The sequence below is a fragment of the Haliaeetus albicilla genome, chromosome 28 (assembly GCF_947461875.1).
Source record: "Haliaeetus albicilla chromosome 28, bHalAlb1.1, whole genome shotgun sequence".
Lineage (NCBI taxonomy): Eukaryota > Metazoa > Chordata > Aves > Accipitriformes > Accipitridae > Haliaeetus > Haliaeetus albicilla.
The window spans coordinates 12,188,041-12,213,340 of NC_091510.1; the positions used below are offsets into that span (position 1 = coordinate 12,188,041).

A 25,300-nucleotide genomic window follows, 5' to 3' on the forward strand; every position below is an offset into this window, starting at 1 on the left:
TCCTAAATGAATAGAGTTTGAAATACATGTGTAAACTGCCTTCAAGGGAATAAAATGTGTAACATGGTACTTAGAGGTGTAGTTAACTGCTGTGGCAGAGATACAGGGTATTGAATTGCTTTATGCTAATATTATCTTGGTAGTTAAGCTAGTGTTATCTTGGTATTGTGTGTGATTTTTAAATGTGAAAGTAAACTATCAAATGCTGTTAAACTGATAACTCTTGTCAGTTTTGGTGACAGTATCGGAATGAGATAATGTCTTGAAGGGAAGGATCTAGTTTTTATCTTTTAAAAATAAATTCTCTCTTAGAATATTCTCTCTTAGAAGTATTCTTTATTGTAAAAACACAAACTAGATTTGCTGGAGCTCACAAGCATTGCATCCTTCCTTCCAGGCATTTGTGTCTGTCTTCTGTCTGTCCCTGGGCTCCCAAACTGTGGCATGTCTCTTGCAACCTGCACCATGCTGTTCTGACTTCCCTTAACTAGCTGTCTATTGAGGGGATGGATAGAGGATGGTGGGGAAGCAGGATTCAAAACTTCCTATCACACAGTCCTATGGGATTGCACAGCTGAGAGGGTAACATTCACCTTAAATCACATGCTCAGGCTATCTCTTGGCCCCGTTAACCCATTTTATGGGAAGGAGAATTCCCAGTACTTGAGTAGACTGGGTGGAATGGCAGGAGAGGGTGTCTTGTCCATTCGATATTTGTTTGGCCCTGAATGGAATATGTCTTTGTCCAGGATGCTAGTTTTTTTTCTCTCTTTATTTTCTGCTCTGAAGCATTTCAAAGAGCTTCCAAGGAAGTGTCAAGACTTTGCTTTCCTGGCTGTGCTATATGAAGTGACCTTACAACCACTCCCTGGTTGTCAAGAAACAGAACCCTATTATCCCAACCATGACACGTACTTTCTTTCCTGCTTGAATGAATTTAGTGTCTTCAGTATTGGTCCCTGAAGCAGAACTGCTCTTCAGAAATGGGATAGTTTTGGGAACAAATGTGTTTAACCCCTGTGCTTGAGAGCTGGCTTTGAGCTGTGAAAGGCTTGGCTTCTATTTTCAGCTCTGGCAAAAATTATTTTTATGTAAGTTGCTTGTTTATCATTGCAAATAGGGTGAGCAGTTGCCTAACCTATGTTAGGCAGCGATATTGAGCTGGTTTCTGAGGGCTGTGAGTTGCAGGTAAGTTGTCACTTGGTGATGGTTATATCTGTTCCATAGCTGCTTGTTGTGGCAGGCTAGGTGCTTCTCATTGCCCAAAGAAATGTCATGAAGGAACATGTAATTTGTTGAATAGAAATAGGTGGGGAAACAAGAGGTCTAGTGCTAGGTCACTTGCCAAGTCTGCAATGCGACAGTATTTTACAGTTCTTGTGGATCAGGTTATATTGTTTAAATGCTATTGATTCATCGTGTTAAACTAAAAGCTATGTGAGATTCTTGCAGCAGTTCCAAATCAAAGTTGGTCAGTTACTCGGTTTCAGAAAGACAAGCTTGGATGTTTGTTACTAAAAGCACTAGTCCTTGTTAAGCCTGTACAAAGGCTATTTGACATATTTGTTTGTGACTTAAAAAACCCCCACAAAACAATGAAGAAAACACACCCACAAAAAACCTACTCCCCCCCCAATACCACCCCAAAAAACTCCCAAACCAAAACCGACCAAAAAAACAATCCCCCCAAAACCTATGAAAGATCCTGAATTGCAAACATGTAGAATAGCACTGACACCTAAAACCCCCAGAAATTAGGTTCATTGGCTCATTTTAATTAGGTAAGCAGTAAAGTAAAAAAACCCTAAACTTGGCATAAACAATGGAAATCTAAATTAGACTTTCTAAATCTTTTTAATAAACCATGATGTGTAAGCCAGATACTATCGCTGCCTGTTTGAACCTGCTGCTACTTTAAGTTAGAATTTCTAGGGTTTTTCCTATTGCAGTAGGCTTCTCTGACCTTTTGTTCTTAAATTCTCGTACAGATATCCTGTATCTTGAAATTGTGGAAACTACCTTCTAGTGCTAGCCAAAAGAAATCCACATAAATGCCATCTCTTATGTCATCAACTCTATTTTAATATCAAGAAGAGGCACTGCTGTCAAGACAATAAAACTAAATTGTACATGAGAATAAATATTAGGTTCCTGTTTGAAATATCCATAGTGTTTAATCCTGCAGAAATTCCATTTCATAAAAACCTCTCAAACACGATATAACTATTGCAGCTAAGCACAGCTCGACTGAGACTTCTCTGTATTAAGTCTTCTTTTATGCTTTTAATCTTAGAACTTGCATTGATTTTTCTATTTTATGTATTTCAGGTTAGAGCAGAAATTAGGATTGCAGTTACTCTCTTACCTGAGCCCCTGTGAAGTGTGTTCATGGTACTTATCAGCAGGACCCAGTGAGGTAATCTCAGTTCTTCGGTGAAACTAAGCCATTGGGGTATAGGAGAGTGATTCTGTACTGGTAGGTCTTTGGGAGCTCTGGATGAGGAAGGACGGTCTATTTTATTCACTTCACATTAATGCTATTTCTCAGCAGTGCTAGCTAACAAAAAACTATTACCACTGTTAGACCTTTGGAAGCCTGTAATCCGGTGTTATTTCTAAATGAATGCAGTTAAATGGCATCACACTCAGAATTTGAATCATTGTATTCTTCTTGGGAAGTTCTTAGTGAGTCACCTAAGTAATATTTTGAGATTGGTCTTTTTTTCAGTGCACAGAACCAACTGCCTCCCCATCCACTTTATGAAACTTGAGGTGTCCTTTCAACAGGTATGAAAACTTAAGACCTCTTAAGGTATATTTCATCTCTAAAATGAGGTACCCATCCTTTTCAGTTCTGAGAAACAGCAAAATGCACAGTGCAAAAGAAAGATTAAAAACCTAGTAGAATTGTCACTTGGAAAATTGTTCCTTTGCACTGACTCAGTTTTGGAGGTATATTATTCATTTGAATTTCATTTTCTTCTTTTTGCTGTAGATGTGCATTAGGATGATTCTCTTCCCGTTTAACTCTTTGTTTATTCAACAGTAGCTGTTTATATTGCTTTGAACTTGAGAACCCTCATCACATTTGGATCAAATGGAACTTGGTAGCATACAGATATGGAACAAAAGGATACTTTGTACTCGAGGGAGCTTCTAGTCAAACACTGACAGTTACTGGTTAAGAGATACAGTAAGAAAAGTAAAGATTGGTATCTGCTTTGGTTAGTTATTGTAATTTCTGGGAAGACTGTGGTGGAACCTTATGTGATACCAAAAATCTGATACAGTATGTCACTTGTAGTCACCTTCTTACACGTTTCTGCTCTTTTGAAGGTGTGTGGGTTTGGAGGTTTTTTGGGGTTTGGTTTTTTAGTATATGGTCTGTCCTGCATATTCTAAGCTTTGACCTTTAGAGCTGGGTGATGCAGAGGGTACATGTAGCCATTAATGTGGTATTAATTTGAATTTGCTTTAGTTACTTTGGATTTGTGTCTGTTGTCAAGGAATGTACTGAGAAAGATTTGGTCACTCTTGAGGAGGACAGTCATCCTATTCCTCCAGGTGTCTGTAACTCCTGCAAAGGTGAGAGAGAGACCATAGGTGAGAAAAGCGGGTGGCTCTCCTTAAGCAGAGGATTGTGTAGTCTTTTGGACACAGTCTTGGAAAAATGTTCTTATCCACCCCCCAGCAACAGACATTTTTAAGCATAAATGGTATTGTAACGTAACTAATACATGCTCTGATGCCTGAGATAGTTGCTTAGTGTTCATATTAAAACTGCAAATTGTTTGTAAACTCTTGGTAAGCGAAATGTTTTACAGAGACTGTCTGACCAGGTACATATTCTGAAATTGTGGCAAGCTGGAATCTTGCTTGTGTTTGCTTAAGTCAGCTTGGAGAGAAGCAATGTAGCAAATCAACTGCAATAGCTTTTGATGTGGGAATGAGCTGTCTGCATCATGGTGCCTATCTCTCCAAGCAAAGTCACTGAGATACAGAAACTTTACAGTAGTTTAAGGTAACTTTTTACTTTATTTGCAACAGGTAAAGAGCACTCATCTAGTCACATATAGTTCATCTGGCAGTTGGTAACTCATTTATCTGCAATAGTATGATTACTTGCCATCATGTATATATAACCTCAGAATAGCTCTCTGAAACTTTATTCTTTATGAAGTTGATTGTATTCTTGACCTGTATGTGAGACTTAAAATATTTCTGTATCTGCGATTGCATTATAATGAAGATGTTTAGAGGGTTTCATCACTGAAGGTAGTATTCTGCATCATTTGAAGTATTAAAGTAGACTTTCAGCATCCCCTTATTGACGCTTTTTCAGCACAATGAATTAGTTCTTATGTGCTTAAAATGTTTTTCATAGGCTTGAAATAGTAAGTGTCCCTTTTTTTTTCTCCTTTTTAATGCTTTGACTCTATTTGACAGTAACATTTGTCAAGGGGAAAAGAGAAATTTTTCCTTTTAGAAAAAGCAAGGTTGGATTTTTGTTTTGGAAAGTTCCATGCAGAGGAAATCCAGATCTATCTTTTGTGTCTCAGGATGGCAACTGATTCCCCTTTGGCATCAGAAACAGAATGACTTGTTCTGCCACCTACCCATCTTGTCTGTGGAAACATCTCTGCTGACTTATCTTACTTTTTCATTTCAGAAAAACGTTTAACAACAACATTGTTTTTCCTTTTGCCTTGGCTTGACTCCATTTCCCGCAGTAGTTTCCAGTCCGTGTTGGGTGAGTCTGTAGCTGTAGACATAGTCCATTCTTGCACAGGCTGTTATGGTTGGAATGGAGGTGGGTGAAGAGGTGGCCTTCAGCTGTTCTTTACCGCTGCCATGCCAGACCTGCAAGCAGAAAGGCAGGTGCAAAGTCCCATGGCTTAGCTCAGTTTAAATGATCTGTGTTTTGAGAGTGTCTGTTTAAAATAATTTGCAATAATGGGTGTCCCTCTGACAGAAGAGGGTTAGGGAGCACCTGCACAGACAGGCCTGTGGGCAGGTCTGAAAGGCAGCAGCCGTAGTGGGGAAGGCAGAGGACCAGGTGTGGAGGACTAGTAATCTCTTAAACCCTTTCAGCTGTGTCTAGAACAGTGTGTCATGCTGCAACTTCATAGGCTGCCAACATGACAGCTGAGAAACCATAGGGAGTACTAGCTGGCCTCTCATCATTACTCTGAGATATCAATAGGAGCGTTTTGGCTTCTAAAGCAAACCTCTAGATGAACAGGAGTTGACTAGGTAGATGGGGGGGGGGTGGGGGGGGGTGGGGGGGCTATTAGTAGTACCTTTACAGTTGTGAAAGAAAACTTCTAACACTGTTAGAAGAAAGGCAGGATTCCCTGACTTAAAATGATTACATTTGTCATCATGTTCCTTTCTTAAACCTTTTTAGTTTGTCATCTCTGGGCAGGATAAACACAAGGCACAAATAGCAAATGTGCCTTTGTGTCTGGGGTGGAGTTCTGAAATGAAAACAGTTTGCAGTGTGTCTAACCATTTAGTCTGACTGCATCTTTTTTTTTTTCTTCAAAGGCTGTTGTTGACCAATTGAACCTTGTTTAAAATTGATACAAGTATATCTGCTGTAAGATTGGTTTGGCATCCACTTGGTTATTTTGCTGGTTGGTATTGCAGCATCTTGAAATGTAAAAATAAAATGCTAGATTTGGCTATGTAAGGTTTGATTGAACCTTCATTTTCTACATCATCACAACAAAGCAGAAAAAATCTTTTGAATATTTGAGGCTTCATAGGTGCTCTCTGGTTCAAGCTTAAGTGCAAAGAATTTAATGATTTAATGCCTCTCTTGTTCTTATGCTCAAAAGTTAGGCTGAACCCTAGGTAAAACTAGCCTGTAGAGGCAAAGTGAATAATGGTCTAGGTAACCAGACACCCTTATGTGAAGAAATAACCATTTTTAGTATTGAGACTTACAGCTCCTTTGGATTGTGGGAGCAGTCTTAGAAAATATGCATCATGAAGACTGCGACAGGTTGGGGAGCTTCGAAGTGCATTTTAATGGCCAAAGGTCTCCAGAACACTTGGGACTTGAGCTTTGAGAGGATGCTGGGTCTTAGTACCTGGAGGTGACTCTTACCACCTCTTCTGTACTCCTTCATTTTTATCAGGACAAGTTTATTTGTGGGACACCTGTTTAAGGTAGTAATTTATTAAAGTTGCAGTGGCTGTTCAGAAGTTTTCTATCCTTTTTGTTCACTGCCATCTATCACTCTCAAAAGATAGCTATCTGAACTATGCTTCTGCTTTCCAAGGCTCTTTCTAGATGAGACATGTTTTCAAGTCTTGTTCTTAAATGCTTCAAATTTACTGTTTTTTTTTTATACATAGGGGTTGGGTGTGGTTGTTGTGGGGTGGGTTGTTTTTTTTTTTTTTTCCCCTTCTGAAAACAGCAATACAGAAACAGAGGAAACAGCTTTCTTTGCATGTGGATTGTTTATTCAGGAAGTGAGAAGGCAGGTGATGAAACTTGGGGTGGAAGGAAGCATTTCATAAGGGTGTACTTACTGGCTGATAGCATTAAGTGATCACAGTATACTTGGGGGACATATGTGAGGCAGTTGTTGAGTCTGGTGTGGTTATAGCTGTAGCGGACTTTTGAGCATTCAAATGTTGCAGTTCAGAGTTAACATAACCATGCAGTTAGTTGTCTGCGACTTCCCCTATATCGTTACTGGTTTTGTCAAGCTCTCCTATTTGGCCTGACTTCACAGCAGAAGGAATTGAACCAAGAGATTTCCTCAGCTCTCAAATTTCTCTTCTAGAATTGGAGAATAAAACCTGTTCCTAGTTCTTCCAAGTTCTTGTTAGCATGTGTAAGATGCTTAGTTTGAAAGTTGAAGAAAAATTTGTGATTTCTTTGTTTACCAGATCTTTTGCTGAATCTTTTGACCCTGTTGGCCTCATTCCATTTTTACTAGTAACTCAGCTTCAGTTCCTGCTTTCTCGGAACTGTTCTCAACAAACACAGGGTCCTTGGCATGCAGTGACATTGGGTCATGTGCAAAAAGCTGGCCTGATCTGTAGCTTGTTAATGAAGTGGACTTGTGAACTGAGACACACGATCTGTGGCCTCGCACTACAGCCAGGGGGCTGTACGTCCTCTGATGCACTGGATTCAAAGAGCCTTGAAAGTAAGACATGTACCTTTATTGTCTACCTGGACTTCAGCAAGGCCTTTGACCCTGGCTCTCATGCCATACTCCTTGAGAAGCTGGCGTCTCGTGGCTTAGACAAGTGTACTCTTCGCTGGGTAAAAACCTGGCTGGATGGATGAGCCCAGAGGGTTGTGGTGAATGGAGTTAAATCCAGTTGGTGGCAGGTCACAAGTGGTGTTCCCCAGGGTTCAGTATTGGGACCAGTTCTGTTTAATATCTTTATTAAAAATCTAGATAAGGGGATCGAGTGCACCCTCAGCAAGTTTGCAGAGGACACCAAGTTGGGTAGGAGTGTTGAGCTGCTGGGGGGTAGGAAAGCTCTACAGAGGGATCTGAACAGGCTGGATTGATGGGCCAAGGCCAATTGTGTGAGGTTCAACAAGGCCAAGTGCCGGGTCCTGCACTTGGTCACAACAACCCCACGCAGCGCTACAGGCTTGGGGAAGAGTGGCTGGAAAGCTGCCTGGCAGAAAAGGACCTGGGGGTGCTGGTCAACAGCTGGTTGAATGTGAACCAGCAGTGTGCCCAGGTGGCCAAGAAGGCCAACGGCATCCTGGCTTGTATCAGAACTAGTGTGGCCAGCAGGAGCAGGGCAGTGATCGTAGCCCTGTACTCGGCACTGGTGAGGCTGCACCTCGAGTCCTGTGTTCAGTGTTGGGCCCCTCACTACAAGAAGGACATTGAGGTGCTGGAGTGTGTCCAGAGAAGGGCAGTGGAGCTGGTGAAGGGTCTAGAGCACAAGTCTGATGAGGAGCGGCTGAGGGAACTGGGGTTGTTTAGTCTGGAGAAAAGGAGGCCGAGGAGAGACCTTATTGCTCTCTACAACTGCCTGAAAGGAGGTTGTAGTGAGGTGGGTGCTGGTCTCTTCTGTCAGGTGGCTGTGGAGATAGGATGAGAGGTAATGGCCTCAAGTTGCGGCAGGGGAGGTTTAGTTTGGGTATTAGGAAAAACTTCTTTACTGAAAGGGTTGTCAGGTATTGGAACAGGCTGCCCAGGGAAGTGGTTGAGTCACCATCCCTGGAGGTATTCAAAAAGCGCGTAGACAAGGCACTTCGGGATGTGGTTTAGTGGACATGGTTGATGGTTGGACTTGATGATCTTGAAGGTCTTTTCCAACCTAAACGATTCTGTGATTCTATTACATTCTGTGCTATTGCTGCTCCCTTACTGCATGGACCAAAGTGAAAGTGCCTTTACCCTGTCATATGACTACTGAATGACACTTAGGTTATTTGAGAGCCTTGGTTTGATCACCCTAGTTAGATTTAGGATGTAGATTTCCTTTAATCTCTTAAAACTGATCATATCCCTGTTAGCTCTTAATTTTTATGAACCTGTTCTTTTTTTCTTCTTCTTCTTTTTTAGCACTTAGATACCTTTCTCAAGAGTATTACCTTAAACTTCCTTATGGACCTTATTGAACTGAATGCACTGATAACTACACCTGAGAACTGCTTACCTGTGGGTCACCTGGTGATCCTGACAGGCAGCAAGTTGAACATGAGCCAGCAATGTGCCCTTGCTGCAAAGGTGAATGGTATCCTTGGATGCATTAGACAAAGCATTGCCTGCAGGTTGAAGGTAGTGATCCTTCCCCTCTGCTCAGCACTGGTGAGGCTACCCCTTGAGTGCTGGGTCCAGTTCTGGGCTCCCCAGTACAAGAGAGACATGGACATGCTGGAGAGAGCCCAGTGAAGGGCCATGAAGATGATCAAGGGGCTGGATCATCTCTCACATGAAGACAGGCTGAGAGAGCAGGGGCTGTTCAGCCTGGAGAAGAGAAGGCTTGGGGGGGATCTCATCAATGTGTATGAATACCTGAAAGGAGGGTATAAAGATCACAAAGCCAGGCTCTGCTCAGTGGTGCCCAGTGATGGGACAAGAAGCAATGGGCATAAACTGAAACACAGGAGGATGTTCCTCTCAACATCAGGAAGCACTTTTTTACTCTTATCTGATACCAATCTTGGGCAATTTAAGTGCATTAACTTATTTTAGGCCTTAAGGAAAGAAGGCAGGCATCCAGCAAAGTTTAGCAGGTTGGTTTTGGAGGTCAGAGCCCTGGAGAACATTTCCCCTTTGGAAAGGCCAGATCAGCATGCAGTAGCCATTTCAGTGTCCTCTCGGTGCAGCCTGTTAGCAGGTCACAGGTGAGGCTGTACCTTGCCTATGAGGTACGACACTGGAGTATAAGAGGGTACTCTGATACTATAACAGATCACAAAACAGTATCACAGTGCAAATGCCATATCTAATGACTGTAGGTGATAGGGAGAAAGCTAAAACCTGCCTATATAATACAGTATGCAGGCGTTCAAGTAACTTAGTCCATTGATTAAACAGAAAACATATTAGATTCAGGGCTCATCTCTACCACTTCCACTGAAATTCAGGAGTAGAAACTCATGTAGGGGGCAGTGAGGATATAGGAGGTAGCATAGCAAGCATCTCAGCCATGAGATCAGGCAAAGACTCTTGATGAAATTCTCCAAATTTAGTGAAGTGTTTGAATGTAAGCTAATCTGTGGGAGAAGGGGAAGAAGAGTCCTGCGAACTGAATTAAGGTTTTAATGTTAGAAACATACCGCCAATAGGGTATTACTACCATGGAGTTGGGTTTAAACTCTTATATGCCTGGAACAAGGTACATATTTGGTGAGGAGCCTTTCTTATGCTGGAGGAAAAAAGGGCTTGTCATTCCTAATAATCTCTTTATTCAGTTAAATGAACATATCCCTACAATAAACACTGATATAATCTGCTTAACATATGGAATTTAAAAGTCAATACAGAACACCGCCAAATCCTCTTGTTTTTAAAGGTGTGAATAAAGGCTTGCTGCCACAGAAACTTCTGATACGGTCAAGGCATCTGCCTTCAGCTGCTTTTGGTCCGTGACCTGTGCAGCTATACCTCTGAGAATATCATGTAATGTTATAGAATCATTTAGGTTGGAAAAGACCTTTCAGATCATCAAGTCCAACACCTCAATGTCTGTCTTCTAGTGAGGGGCCCAAAACTGAACACACTATTGGAGGTGCGACCTCACCAGTGCTGAGTACAGGGGAACAATCACCTCCCTGCTCCTGCTGGCCACTCTATTTCTGATACAGGCCAGGATGCTGTTGACCTTCTTGGCCACCTGGGCACACTGCTGGCTCATATTAAGCCGGCTGTTGATCAGCACCCCTAGGTCTTTTTCTGCTGGGCAGCTTTCCAGCCACTCTTCCCCAAGCCTGTAGCGTTGCGTGGGGTTGTTGTGACCCAAGTGTGGGACTTGAGGCATACTCTTACAGCTTTTGAGATACTTTTTTTTTTTTAAAGGGTGGGAGTTAGTCAGAGGTAGGAAGTCACATAAGACATTTGAGTATGCATATGTATAGATAGTTAGATAAAATCCTCTTCACACAGAGTACTAGCTTTCATTTCTGCATGCTGTCCTTTGCTTCTATCAGAGACCCAAGCAGAGTTTTCCTATTCTTGAGGTGCAGCTCACTGAAAACCAGACTGTTACAAAAACTACCAATGTCTGAAGCAGTCTGTTAAAATAAATTAAGATGAAATACAGACGTTAACATGACAGGTTGTCGATCATGTGGTAAGTGGGATGCATTTCCCTTCTGCTTTAAATATATGCTTCTGAGCTAATCACCCTATATCTTCTTCATAGTTGGAGAGAAATAGCTTATTTCATGGCATGATTTGTCCGATTGGTACAGCTGCTTTAAAATGAGCAATACCTTTCTATGTTCCTGTTTGTATCCATCATCTATAAAAGAAACATAGGTGATTAGCTGGGATACCATCATATGATTTTTTTCAAATAATTTCAATTTGCATGTGCCCTTTTGAATGTTTAAGCTCTTAAGAGTTGTGATTGTGAAGTAGGAACATCTGTTAAAGCTCCAAACCAACCAGCCAGGCAGACAACCAAATTGCAAACACTTGTGAATATGGAGAGAGCAGCAAAAGCATGTTGTAAATGTTCCCCAAAAGCTAAAAAGATTATTTTTTTTTAAATTTGGGGTTGTGTCTTCACATCTAATCTTGCTGAAGTAGAAAAGAGCTCACTTACTCATGGAACACACTTCATAATAACCTGGCTGCATTTACAAATAAATAAATTCCCCTTCCTTACATTGATTGGAAAGTTGTTTCAAAGGCTTGGGCTTGGATGGTTGGAAGCATTCTGTAATTTTCAAAATAAATCTCTTGTCTGAGTTCATACTTACTTGTCTTTCTGGCAACATTGTTTTGCTGAGAGATCCTTTTTCCCTTCTTGGTGTTTATTTTGGCATATTTCAGAAGCAACATTGTTCACTTTCAGCCTTCATTTTGCCAAGAAAAATAAGCCAAGCTGGCTGGCTGCTCATAAGCTAAACAATGTGGGGGAAGGTAGTCCTTAACCATTTCTGCACCTGCTTTACTCTGCATGTCTGTTCAAACATGAGCAGGCAGAATTTTCCCCCTCCCGCTCCCAGATAACTTCTCTGCAGTCTTTGGGATCCTGCTGGATTATGAGTTTCATGGGGACCATGGATGACCATGACTGCTAAGAATTAGATGTTAGGGTACCTGCCTGATGATAGTACTCCTGAGACTGAGGTGAGGAAGGAAGTGGTGGCTGCGCTCATGTGAACAAATGGAGGAGCAGAATACACCAGAAGTGTTGACAGTAAAAATTAAGAGTTTAAAAATTACTGTTCAAAATAGAGATGGGTTTAAAACTGTTTTAGGGTGAATGTTCTTGTGTCAGGAAAGACCTCTTTATTTGGATAACTTCAGTATTGTTGCAAGTTTGTGTAACTAAAAAAGCTGACTAACTGTGTTAAATATCAGTGTATACATCTGTTTGCAATGCCACTCATTTTTCATCTTGTTTAAGAGAGTTTAGTGTTTCCATAAATTGAAAATATATGCAGCCTGGTGTTGCTGAATCGCCTGCTAATAATAGAACCTAAAATGGGTGTGTGTGGGAGAGATGACAACGAGCAGTCTCCAAGACTCATTACCCAATTCTGCATCCCTGTGCTGGTGTGTGGAAGGCGCGTGTTCCAGTGCCAGCCACCCTGGGAAACAGAACTTCTGCCGTGAATTCCTCTTTCTGTGGTAATGCCATTTTTCATTTTATTAATGCAAATTAATCACTTGTAGTCATCTCCCTTCAGATGTCTACTGTTTCTAATTTACATGAAAACATCTAGCCATACGCTTCCCAGTTAGGTGCCACCATGGTAATTACTCAGGTACTTCAGTAAGATCCTCGTCGGTCCTTTGAACTGAGTCATAGGCAGCTATAAACTTTGCAGTTTCTTTAGCACGCAGTTGTTTTGTTAAACTTTTTATTAATGCTTCCTTTTGTGTTTTATGGCATATGTTATGGTAACTTGCTATAGTGTGTTAATACTGTATGTTCTTCCTAAGGGATTTTTAATTCTAATGTACTTTACATAATACAAGAACAAAAAATATTGTAATGAAAACATTGAAAGCGGTTGAACAAATGGTTGCTCTTTATAGTGAGATTTGTTTTCATGAGTGCGTATTTCCTGAGGCAGGCTTTGAACCGCAAGATCTTGTTGTGTACTGTCCTGGTCCTCTCCTTGCGCCTCCTTCTGTCCCCCTGCAATGCTCCTCAAGCTCCCTGGGGAGGCTGTGATGCCTCCTCCCACCTCACCCCTCTGTCCTCAGTTAATCTTTCTGCTAAAGCTTGAGCTGAAGTCGTAGCTTGATGTATACCCTAAGAACAATATGCTAACGCTGTAGCTTAAAAAAAAAGTCACCATCTCCGTGCTACCCTGCTCTTGCACAAGTGTTGGTTTAGCAGTCTGGTTCGTAACTTAGCTGCTTCCTGCCCCTCCACCCCACCCAAGACAGAAAGAAAGAAAACAAAACAAAACAAAAATCCTTGAGCTAATTCTCTGATTAAACACTTGTTCTGGATGGTGGGAAGGGCAGTGTGGAACATGGCTTTGTGGAGTGTGGGACCGCAGGGTGTTCTCCCTGCGTGATACTGGTTTCATACCAGTTTTGAACAGGCCAGCTTACAGCCTTCTCATCTGCTTGTATCTTTTGCTGATGGGGGCCTTTGAGAAAGAAGCAGAGCAGTGGGCTGTAGATGGGCATCTCTGTAGGCATCCCATTTTGATCTGCTTCCCTCCTGAAACCCACTAAATGAATGAACAGTTCAGGCATGTTTTTTCCACTGAGTTTTGCTTGATTTCAAACCGCTTTGTGGTCTCACTGGTGACTTCAAATGTGGTGTGAATAATAGGGTTTATTGTATCTTTCATTTTCTAGCAAAAAAAGTAAATAGGAAGTGTTTTGAGAACAAGGCATTGCTTTCTGGCTGTGTGTGGTGGCTGCCAGCTGAGCACCTGCTCTGCCTCAGAGGGTGCTGGTTTGCACAAATGATTTAATTTCTGTGTGTCTGTTCCACAAAGCAAAATGCGGCTGTTTCTGGAGTTATGCTGGGAAGCCCAAAACTCTGACTGCTCCAGAATAGCATTTATGTACCCAAACAGCTTGTGTCCACATGCCTTCAGGGTGGGAGTGGTGTGCTGCTGGGGACTTTTTTTTTTTCTTGTATTCTTCCAGCATAACTCTTTCTTATTTGATGTAAGCGTGGTTAAAAATAAATGCTTGCCTCTGTGAATAGCTTTTGTTTTGGCCGTGTCATTTGAAACTCTTCTTTCCCTTCATTCCTAAAAAGTTGATTTTTATACGTAATGAGTGTATTTTGCAAGGAACCGTAATATACACAGTTTACAATAGGAGACTACCCTCTTAAAACATAGAGGAGAGAGAGAGAGTGTAGCTTTTTAATGGATTTCAGCCATTGGAAGTGAATTATTATTTATTTTTTTTTCCCCCCTCCAGGATCTCGAGTACCAGGATGGACGAACTCTAACTGACGGAGAGGCCGACAACACACCCTTTCAGCATGGAGACCGTTCCGGTTGATGGGGAACTTGATAGAAATTCAGTGAGTAACTTAAATGTGGCTTCATGTAATTGGATGAACATGAAGGTGCTTTTGTAGGGAAAGAATTAAACAGCTTGAAGCTGTTCTAGTTTGGTTTTAATTGATACTTTTCTGGTGAATGCATTTGGAGTATTGTGTAGTATCACCCATCATTTGCTAGATTCTCATGGCAAGAGGACCGGTTGTCAAGAAATATTTTGTTACTGGATTTGATCCTCGGTATCTCTGAGTCCCAAAAGAAAAAGGTATTCCTCTCAGTTGTACTCACTGGCACTTTACTAGTTAATGACTATGGACAAAAGAAAAAATAGGGTATTTCTTGGTGGAATGAGGAGCAGAAAAGGCAGGAGGAGTGAATATTATATGTTACCAGAGTCATTTCAGGTGTAAGAGTTGATAAACTGTGCTGATTATAAAATTTCTGAAGTAGTGAAAATATCAGCTCTTTCCTTCTAAGTACAGTTTAAAAACAGGAAAGGCTAGTGGGTAATATGACACTTCATCATCATCATATTGCTGAAATTATTTAAGAATTTAATTTTTCCACAAGCTGTGTTATGTGGAAGCACTCTAATAGCTGAAGCAGGAAATGTTTTTTAGTTTCCAGAGCTGCTTTCTGATACAAAGCACTGCCTCCCACAGGCAAAATAGGGTATCTTTTCTGTAACTGAGGTGAAGCTCAAGTTTAACACCTCATTAGTGACAAACTTTATTTGTGATGGTTCAACTACTACATAGACCTATTAATTTGATGAAGTGTTTTATTACTGTGTTTATCTTAAGTGATGGATTTGGAGACAAGCTATTTTGCAGTGCTCTAAGAAAATCCTTGGCTTTTTTCTGTAATAAACAGATCCATTGATTTGTTGCAGGGCCAATGCATTTATATCCCAGGCACAATATACTATAAGTATCATCTGTCAGCTGTGCAATAGGATATTTAAAAAAAAAAAAAATCCTGTCAATTGAGTTGCTGTCCTTCTTGTTTCCTACAGTAAAAAAAAAAAAAAAGTACCAGTTTACAAAAAACTTTGAAGAAACTCAATGTGCTAGTTTTCTTTTTTGTGACATGCTTTCACAATAGCATGATTTTAAGAAGGTATCTTAAAATGAGGCTCTATATGTTTTACCAAGTCTGCTTCAGAAGAATGCTAAGTGTAAGGATAGATTTGCCTTTCATCCTATATACTTAGGCACCTGAAGTGTCATCTCGGAATAATTTTTTTTTTTAACTGATGGTATACTGTGACTGGCTACTCTAAACATTTCTTACCAAAATATCATTTAGTGGGATAATTGTCTATCTTAATTGCAGTTACAATGTAAAGTTTTATGTGTTGCACTACAGCTGTTAAAAACAGTTTGGAAAGCTTATCTGGGAGTCTAATATACTTGGTCTGGTGTACACCATAGTAAAAAATTGAAACTGAAATATAAAAAAAAACCCACCCCGCAAATATTTTAAGAGATTGGACCCAGTAATTTTGAAGACCATGAGTGTATGCAAATCTTGACACTTCCCAGAATTTTAAATTGTTTGAAGGGTCACGTTTGAGATTTTTCAGTATTCCAGACTTCTAGCTGCAATTTGATTTATTTTTTAAGTTCTGTTTGTCTGATTAAAAATAATGAAATACATGAATTGCAAATGTGCATGAAGAATACTGATCAACATTTTGCTACATGGTTTAAGTCCTTTGGGGGGTTTCTAGGAGGTACCTGAAAAAGCCCTTTTTAGAGGTGTCAGCTTTCCAGTGTGTTTTTTGGCTTGCGTGTAAAAGAAAGAGAAGGAGATCACAGAACTTAATGTTATGGGCTTTTCTTTCCAGAAACAGTCTAGGGAGAAAAGTCTTACATGAAATGCTTTTTCTGTCTAATAATTAGGTTAATATATACTGTATCTGAACACAAATGTTATGACAGATCAGCAAACTACTTTAGTAATCTAGCACCATTAAAGCATTGTAAAATAGTAGACACTTTAGTTTAAGTTCTTGTTTGAGAACAGTTTTTGCCTATTTTTCTATAAAATAATAATTTAATTTAAACAAGCCTCACTGGCTCAGAACTCAGAACATTACATGGGAATGTTTGATGTAAACCATTCCTTTTCTAAATTATTTTTTTTTTTAGAAAACTTTCTAGTTGGTGCTAATTTTTACCAAAACATGTATTTCATAAATATGTTGCCTTTGATATAACTTGTACAGTCAGTCCTTGCTATTTAAAAACATCAGCAGACATAGAAGTACCTTTTTTCCCTTGAAGCATAGAATAGAGGCCCTTTTCTCTGGTCAGCTTTGCTGGTTGGGTTAGTGGTCCTGAATTTATATGTAACATGATTAATCTTCGTGATCTACTTGTATTAGAGACTGCTTTCAGGAAGAGTCTGTCTTCAGCAGGGTGAAAACTCTAACTTGGCTTTTAAAAGTGCATTTAAACTCTATTAAGAATTTAGCTGTAGGTTTAGATTGTAAATCTAGTAAGTATGTTTAACAAGCATCTTTTGTAGTGTGAGATTCAGACATGCTAGCATGACATATGTTTTTGCTTTTACCCTAATCTTCAACAGGAAGAGGATTTTGTTTTATAGGACAAATTGGCAGGTATAATTTTAGGTTTAGTAGCAGTTGTTATAAGCTTTATTTCTGAGAAATGAATGTCTAAAAATAGCATTTTTCTGAAGCACGGAGTTGCTTTTGTATGAAAACAGAATTGTGGCTACCGTCTCATTGATGGTTTATATTGCTGGTTTTATTCATTAGTCTTAATCTAAAATTTTACTGGGAGGAGGGATAGGTTTTGTATGTTTTGATAGTTACATGTTTAACTAATTGTGCCTCAGCAGAAGCTAAATCAATCATGTAGTGTTGAGAACCTCCCTTATCAAAGGACTTGTTCTGTAATCTGTAATCCAAGTCATCAGTTAAATAAATGTGAAAATAAGGGTAGGCTGTGTCTCTGGAAATAAATGTATCTTTCTCTTGATTTTATATATTTAGAATAAAAAATTGTGCAAGATAATGGACAGGAATGGCCTGAGGGCATTCTTTTCAGAGAAAACATTGAAGTACTAAAACTGTCACTTTTTGTTCCCTTAGGGGTTTGAATCCCCAATCTGCAATGATATGAATTGCAGATGATAGAGGTGTAATAGGCTGTTGGAACACGAAGAGGTCTTTCTGGACGAAATAGTCTCATTTCAGTATCTTAACATCTTGCATCGATATTTCAAAATATATATTCTGCAGGTTTTAGGTAAATACACAGGCCCAAATAGTTCTAATCAAGAGACGGGGCTGACCGGCAACGGAGGCAGTTTGGTGTGTAAACAGAATGTCTGTTGGAGAAGATCAGGGACAGAGTTAGACAGGCTTGTGTTTCAGCCTCTGGCATAGGAGCTGTTTGTACCAGTTCATAGGATTAACCATGCAATGCTAAAATATTTACATAAAAAAGCCCCTGCATCGTCTCGGGTGACAGATAGCCCTGCTCTGTGGTGTCACGTTGTATCTTGGTCAAGGCTGCTTGAGAGGCAGGCAGTGAGACAGGACCTGCTGCAGTGCTTTTTCACTCCATTTCTTCAACGCGTAAGTACGCACTGTGGGTGAACATGCTGTCTGAGTCTCAAACTTCTGATCCTGTATGTCTGTTAACAATTTATTCTTCCAGTTCTCTTCTCTTGCTTTCCAACTTTTCGTGTGAAATAAAGCAGACCCGTGCTGAATAGTGGTGTTCCCAGTCCTTCAGTCAGTTGCTGGATCTCTGTACAGTTACTGCAAACTCCTTTATCTTGCTCTCTTGTCAGTCACTATTCCCTTGAATCTCAAACCAGTGTAGGGCAATACAGTTCCAGTCCAAACAAATTGTTTCCTAGTCTGTAGCATGCTACCTGTACATTAAGAAGAAACACTTTGCCTCAAAACCAGTTGAATTCTTGAATGTGTTTCATGTGCTAGTACGTAAACCTGTCTGCTAAGTTCATGGGTTCCCTTAGCAGTGTTTCACTCTTTGACCTAAATTTAGTCTCTGACAGGGATAGAAGGTTGTTTACCAAGTGCACTTATAATTTATTTCAGCTTCTCTTGTTTAATCAAGTCCATTTCCAGAAAGTGCAAAATTATGAAAGAAGGGTTCCCTCACCTTTCCAATGATGTGTACTGCAATTGTAGTATTCTTATTGCAGTACTTTACATTTGCGTGTTGCAGTGTCAGTTTAACACCCCCAGGCAGCTGTGAGGGATAAAAATCTGTGTTTTGAAATCAGAAGTGTAAGACAAGACTCCTGCTTGCTGATATTTTTATTTTTCTTTTTTATGTTTCCTGCTGTTTAGTACTGATAAGAGAGGCAAGATTGGATCCTCTTTAAGGCAGGGCAAGGATTTCTCTCCTTTATGGAGCAGAAGTTTTTTGTTTGGGATATAGAAGATACAGCATGTTTGGATTTATTCTATTTTTAAGGAGCAAATATTTATGCTGATCAGTATGCTTGTTTTCTCTTCCTTTTCTGTTATTCGTGGGTTTCACATGTAGTAAATCCTTTAAGACGTAGGTGGAACTTACCTTACATCTGTACACGGCTGAGCACAGTGGGATCTTGGCTCTGATTTATGGCCGTGGGTAGCAATGATTTATAGAAGATTCCAGATCAAATGTCAGAAAGGATTACAGACTACTACTATGTAATTACTCTTCTGTAGTGCCTATATTTGATGCATTCAGTGGGACAGAGATAATTTTTTTATACAACTTGATTCTTTGGAAATACTTTGATATAAAATATCCTCTTAAATTTAAAACTGCACTGTTGTCTTCCATCCTAAGCAATTTAAAATGTTACCTGTGTTTGTAGATGAACTGAATCCGTGGCTTCTAAGTTTGTGTGCAAAAGCAGTTAGGCTTGGATCTGGCATTGGTGGGTGCTTGCACATTACTGATGGCTTAAAAGTTTTTTGTCTTTCCAAAACACCTGTCTGAAAGTGGGCAGTTTTGGAAACAAATTTTGTGGTATTTCAGCTTTCTTCAGAGCTTTAGTCTTCTGAAAACATTCCAGCTAAAAATTTCTTAAAATATCTTGTGTATCAAGTTATATGAGCACTAAATTGCTGATGGAGAGGTTCCACTCAGAATTAGCAGTTTGGGCAGTTGCTGTTTACTAACCATATATGATGATGGCTTCTAATAATGGCTTCTCTATAAGCATATTTGTCAGTTTTGTTGCTTCAACTTTTCTGAACTGCTAAGTCGCTTGAGGTCTTGCCTTTGGTATTGAGATGCATGTTTTATTTTAGTTATGAACTAACACTGTTTTCATTGTCCTTCTTCTTTCCCGCTGCTGCTGCTTTTGTGCACTTGCTTCTTCCTGGCCTGGATTTTTATGTTTGCTGTTCTTCGTTCTTCAATTGTATGTGTACACAGCATCACGGTGATAACAGAGACTCTCATGGACCATCAAGTAAGTGACCCCCCCCCTCCTACGGTATGTTTGCACATATGTTCATAATAGTTAGCATGTATCTTTACATATAGGCTGCTGGGCTAAATGCTATGTTTTCTTCCGTACTGTAATTGAGAAGCTCAAGTACAATGAAAATTTACTGTTGGAAAAGTATTCTACCTGGCATACTACTCATCTAAATGTTTCCCTACATTAACCCTTTTTTTTTTTTTTTTTTTGTTATTGGGGAAAGTTTATTCTTCACCTCTCCCAGCCATGGCTAGAAAAAAAAAAATCTTTTATAAATTACTTATCTGGAAGAGAAAAAGATATATTTATCAGTTTGAAATGAAACCTTCAAATGTTATTGTAGTATAGATAATAAAGACATGGAAATACTGGTTCAGAAACAGTTTTATTTTTGAGCTTGTCTGTTTATAGTGCTATATGTTTCACTTGATTTCAGTAACTTTACATCTTCAGAAATGAACAGGTGTGTATACTCTAATACTCAAATAAGAATTGGATCTGATGTGGTGATAGGGAGAACTTCAGTGGGTGTATATATGTGTGTGCACACAGCCAAAGACTTATTAGTGCCATTGGTTCATGGGTGTTAGTATGATCGTGGGATTGGCAGAATAATTTTGCCTGGGATTAAGAGTCTGTGTATGTGGGGAAGGGAAAGGTGCAGGTACAAATTCTTTCTTTTTAGTGAGAAATCTGTGCAGAAGCCATGGTCTTAGCTGATACCACTTATTATAGACATCAAAAAATAATGCAGAATTGAATTATAATAAACCTCCTATATCTGATGTCCTTGTGCTATTTTCAAGAGTGTAGGCACTTTCACATGCTCGTTATAGAAACAGAAGAAATGGGAATCTGCCACTTCAGATATAATTTTTTTCATAGCTTTATCTGATGAAATAAATTGGCTGTAAAGACCACAATTTGTGTTTCTTCTGATGCATGAATCATACTGACAAACTATATTTTAGTAATTTGATGGCCAGTATGTGGAAATGGAACAAAGTATGTATTATCAACTCTAATAGTTCTGTTGGTATTGAAATGTGCCCTCCAAAGAGTTGCGAGGAGGCTTTGAGATTTACTAATTGATGTTTCTTCTCTAAAATAACCCTCTGCTCATCTTCAAGGAGGTAGATGGTATGGGTTTAAACTCACTCAGGTAAAGGAAGGGATTAACGGAGGTCATCTTTCTCTTGGATGACTGCTCTGAAGCCTGAGTGAAAGTCTAAAAATGAATCACCAGTTTGAGGCCTTTGAGTGAAAGGAATGGTTGGCCACGCTATTGTAGGTCTTGTCAGACACGTTGAGCATATGCCTAACAAATCCATCTTTCAAGTTGCAGAGATGGCACGTGAAACCTAAGAAGAATTAGAATCATAGAATGGTTTGGGTTGGAAGGGACCTTAAAGATCATCTAGTTCCAACCCCCCTGCCATGGGCACGGACACCTTCCACCAGACCAGGTTGCTCAGAGCCCCATCCAACCTGGCCTGGAACACTTCCAGGGATGGGGCAACCACAACCTCTCTGGGCAACCTCTTCCAGTGCCTCACCACGCTCGTAGTAAAAAAATTTTTCCATACGTCCAATCTAAATCTATCCTCTTTCAGTTTAAAACCATTGCCCCTTGTCCTGTTGCTACAAGTCTTGGTAAAAAGTCTTTCTCTGTCTTATAAGCCCCCTTTGTATATTGAAAGCCTCCAGTGAGGTCTCTCTGAAGTCTTCTCTACTCCAGGCTGAACAGCCCCAACTCTGTCACCTTTCTTCATAGGAGACATCTTCCAGCCCTCTGATCATTTCTGTAAGTGAGGTGTTCCCCAGGAACATTTAAAAAAAAAAAAAAAAATCATATTTTGATTGTCCTCACCAAAACTCACTAGAAAGTGTGAGTGCTTTGAAGGTTAGTCAGAAACTGAGTGTGGTTTTTGAGACTTACACTTTTGATTAGTTTGCCAAGATTTCACTGCAGGTACATGGGGAAAAAGTGAATCTGAAACTGTAAGTTTCAGTTTGGTGTTTTGGGCAAATAAGCAAACATGTTTGACTAGAAACATCATTTATTCATTCGTGCTAACTTTTATTTCACAAGTAAGCAAGGTCACTAGAGTAAATGACCATTGATCTCTTTCAGGATCACTGTTGGTTTTATTCTGTGAATGTAATGAAATTCCAGGATAAAATAATTCTGTGCTTCAGATGAGTTCAAAATTAGCTATAGGACTGTCAAATATTGTCAGTAAATGGATGACTTAAGTATGTACCGTACATTTTTATAGTGTTTATAAAATCAATCCATCAGAAGCTATAAACAGCTGCCAAGGAACCTCTACAAATTGCTGAGTTATCTATTAATAGGTACTAATTAAATCTACGCTCTTAAAAAGATCTGCTTCCAAGTGGTAGGTGTTTGATTTAATGGCATCTTGAAAACTCAGGTTTGTCATGAGCATAACTTTTCCCCCTCCTCTCTCCTTTCTAAGCACTTTTTCCTTTTCCTTGTAATAGCTTTCTTTGTTTCCATCTCTGTCTTTTAAGGTTTCAGAGCTCCTGCCATAAGATGCTTGGCATATCTTTACAGAGATCATTAACTTCCTGAAGGTCCTGCTGATTTTACAGCTGTGACTGTACAGGCACCTCTAAAAATCAGGTCATTAGTCAGTCTTTTATAGAGAAAAGATGAAAGCCTCTTAGTAATCTTATTCACTGTCCCCTGCTCAAAGCAACAGGTAATGTTCTGCTTTGCACTGTCTTTCCCCTCAACCCAAAGCAAACATCCGAGCATCAGGATGAGGCATTTTGAAGGAAGAGCACAACTTCTTCCTAGTGGCTGCCACAGTGGTGGATAGGCATTTATGTACTTAACTGATTTATTTCTGTTTGTTTAGTACTTTTACAATGCTTTGTATAAAAAGGAGATTTTAAAACTCTACTGCTAATCTATAAAAGCTGAAGGATGATTGAATTTCTCAAAAGCCCTCTTGATTTAAGAAGTTCATCTTGAATCCCCAGGCATGCAAAGTGATTACCACAAGATATTCTATGTTAGGTGATACATAAACTGTGTTTATTAGGAAAGGAGCCTTTGTTAGTGCTAGCAGTCTTGGCAGGACCCAAACTGAGTCTGCAGACTAATGAAGGAGCATGAATTTAATAGTGAACTTGACGCTTGTAACCCTGTGGGTGTTACTGAGTTAGCATTACTGAATTCAGTTCATGCTTTGGTAGAACTTGTGTGCAGAGTTTGCTTACGCTGCAAATTACTGGCAAGTACTGCCTGAGAAGTGATCACGTCTTGACAGCTTAAAGAAACCTTTGGAATTCCCAAAGCTTAAAGAAAAGTTAGCCGTGCTGCATGCTGCCCGTACAGAAACGAGCCTTCTGCACAGGTCACTCGAGAAAGGGCTGTTAGCGCAGTTCCTGCTGCGGAGCAGGTACTCGACGCAGGCGAGGAGCCCACCCGCAGAGCTGGAGCACTGCCCGCTGCAGCGGCTGGGGGCACCCGCAGAGCACGGCGGGCTGTGAAATCCCTTCCCTGGGAAGCTAAATGGCCGCTGGCTCTTCGAGAGCAGCTTTCAGCTAGCTGATTGAAAGTTGGTGCTACTTTGGTGCACCTTAAACATTTTTAAAACAGGTATAGCTCGCTCCCCTCGCAGGGACCTGTTTTGTGTGAGCCTGTGAAGCAGCTGTTTTCTACACACCCCACAGCCCCTTTTATTTATTTTTCATTTCAGATACCAGACCTTTTATGGTACAGTCCCTTCCCAAGACTTCAGCAGCTGCCCTGCTCCCCCCCTTTCCCTTACTTGTAGCTGTAGGACAATAAAAAGCTAGTTTGGTGGTACTACAAGAAGAGCAAAGTCAGTTACTGCTGTGAAGTGCTGGCCTTCTGGCACTGACAGACTTGAACTCTGAGTTGGTAAAATGAGCTTTTTACCTCACGTGTCCATCTCCTCACGTGTTTTTCCTGAGCAGCAGTCTGCATAGGGTATAGTTTGTCCAGAGCAGAGCTTTAGATGGTTTATCTGATGTAGAAAAACACTACAGGTGTGTATCCTGGCATTCTTGCATTCTTCATAGAATCGTTTAGGTTGGAAAAGACCTTTAAGATCATCGAGTCCAACCATTAACCCAACACTGCCAAGTCCAACACTAAACCATGTCCCTAAGTGCCACGTCTACATGCCTTTTAAATACCTCCAGGGACGGTGACTCCACCACTTCCCTGGGCAGCCTGGTCCAGTGCTTGACAGCCCTTTCAGTGAAGAAATTTTTCGTAATATCCAACCTAAACCTCCCCTGGTGCAACTTGAGGCCATTATCTCTTGTCCTATCGCTTGTTACGTGGGAGAAGAGACCAACACCTGCCTACAATCTCCTTTCAGGCAGTTGTAGAGAGCGATCAGGTCTCCCCTCAGCCTCCTTTTCTCCAGGCTAAACAACCCCAGGTCCTTCAGCTGCTCCTGATAAGACTTGTGCTCTAGATGCTTCACCAGCTTCATTGCTCTTTGGAGACACTCAAGCACCTTCCCCCCCACCCCATACTGCCTTGTGTTCATTCTAGGCTTTGCTGAAAAAATGTTTCCATTACTGTAATAATAGTACTGATCAAGCTAAGAAGAGGGCCTCTGTACTTTGCAGAGTCTATCCAGAAAATAGAACTTGTTTGTTTTGACTAGATCTTCTGCTGAACTTTTAAAACGATTTGAGGAGAGCTTGGGAACTCTTAAACCGAGCAGCATAGTAAGTTCCAATCTTTTAGGCAGGGTCTTCTTTAGTAAGCACCTATTGTTTCCCCCTCTGATCTCTTTTTTTGTCAGTGTATCTACTTCCACAGGCCAGGTGTTACCGAGTCAGCTATTCTTCCATTATGAAAAAAGGTCCAGTTTTGTTGTGTGCAGCTTAATGAAATGTACAGACACTGTAAACAGGATGGCTGGCCAGGTGATCTTATAAATAGCTAGAAGATGTCAGACAAGTCTTTCAGACTGATAAGGTTCGAGAGTAATTCTTCTGCTTTAAGCCTTTGTTTGCCTTGACAGAGTCTATACATGATCTTTATTAATAAGACTTGTTTCTTGTGGTGTACATACATATGTTCATCTTAGCTTTCTGGGATGGTGGCACAGCTTGATCTAGCAAGTAATTTCCTGGCTTGGCTGCGTTGTGGCTAGTTAAACCAAGAACTATCACAAAAGTGATGAAGAAAGCAGGGTTTCAGAAGTTAAGTAACAGCTCAGTACTGTATCTGTATTCAGTGGCAGCCTTTCCTCCCACTTTTTGTTTTCATCTTCTGCCTCATGTCTTAGACCAGTCTTGTTAGCTTCTTTCTGCCATCCCTTTCAAAGCAAATCTCTGGTTTGAAATCCTCATTTTCTAGAATGAAAAATTTCGCAAGACAGCATTTGAATACCAGTTTCATAAATAACAGTGAAGTTGTTAATAGAAATCTATGCACAAGCACATAACGTAATTGAACGAGCATCCATTTTGTATTTCAGCAGTGGTAACAAACAGCGATGAATCACAGCTTTTAACTCCAGGAAAAATGAGCCAGCGGCAGGGGAAAGAAGCCTATTTTACTCCAACCAAAGAGTTACTCCAACCATCTCTCAGCCCAGGAACTACCCATAGCCATGGTAAGACAAAGCTATTTTT

General features: G+C 40.2%; 1 protein-coding gene across 8 annotated transcripts in view; it reads left to right on the forward strand.

Annotated features, from left to right (window-relative positions):
- The window catches only part of OSBPL8 (oxysterol binding protein like 8), a 94,967-nt gene that overhangs the window by 18,525 nt on the left and 51,142 nt on the right, over positions 1-25,300 (forward strand). For 3 of the 8 annotated variants that reach the window (XM_069773506.1, XM_069773505.1, XM_069773508.1), the window contains exons 2-4: positions 14,070-14,175; positions 19,594-19,630; positions 25,144-25,281. In XM_069773506.1, coding sequence (XP_069629607.1) covers positions 14,134-14,175; positions 19,594-19,630; positions 25,144-25,281 — 217 coding nt within the window. In that variant the 5' untranslated portion in view covers positions 14,070-14,133. Of the gene's footprint in view, positions 1-14,067; positions 14,176-17,747; positions 17,766-19,593; positions 19,631-25,143; positions 25,282-25,300 lie in introns of those variants that run through there. The other 5 variants (XM_069773509.1, XM_009914442.2, XM_069773510.1 and 2 more) reach the window with 5 other exon arrangements.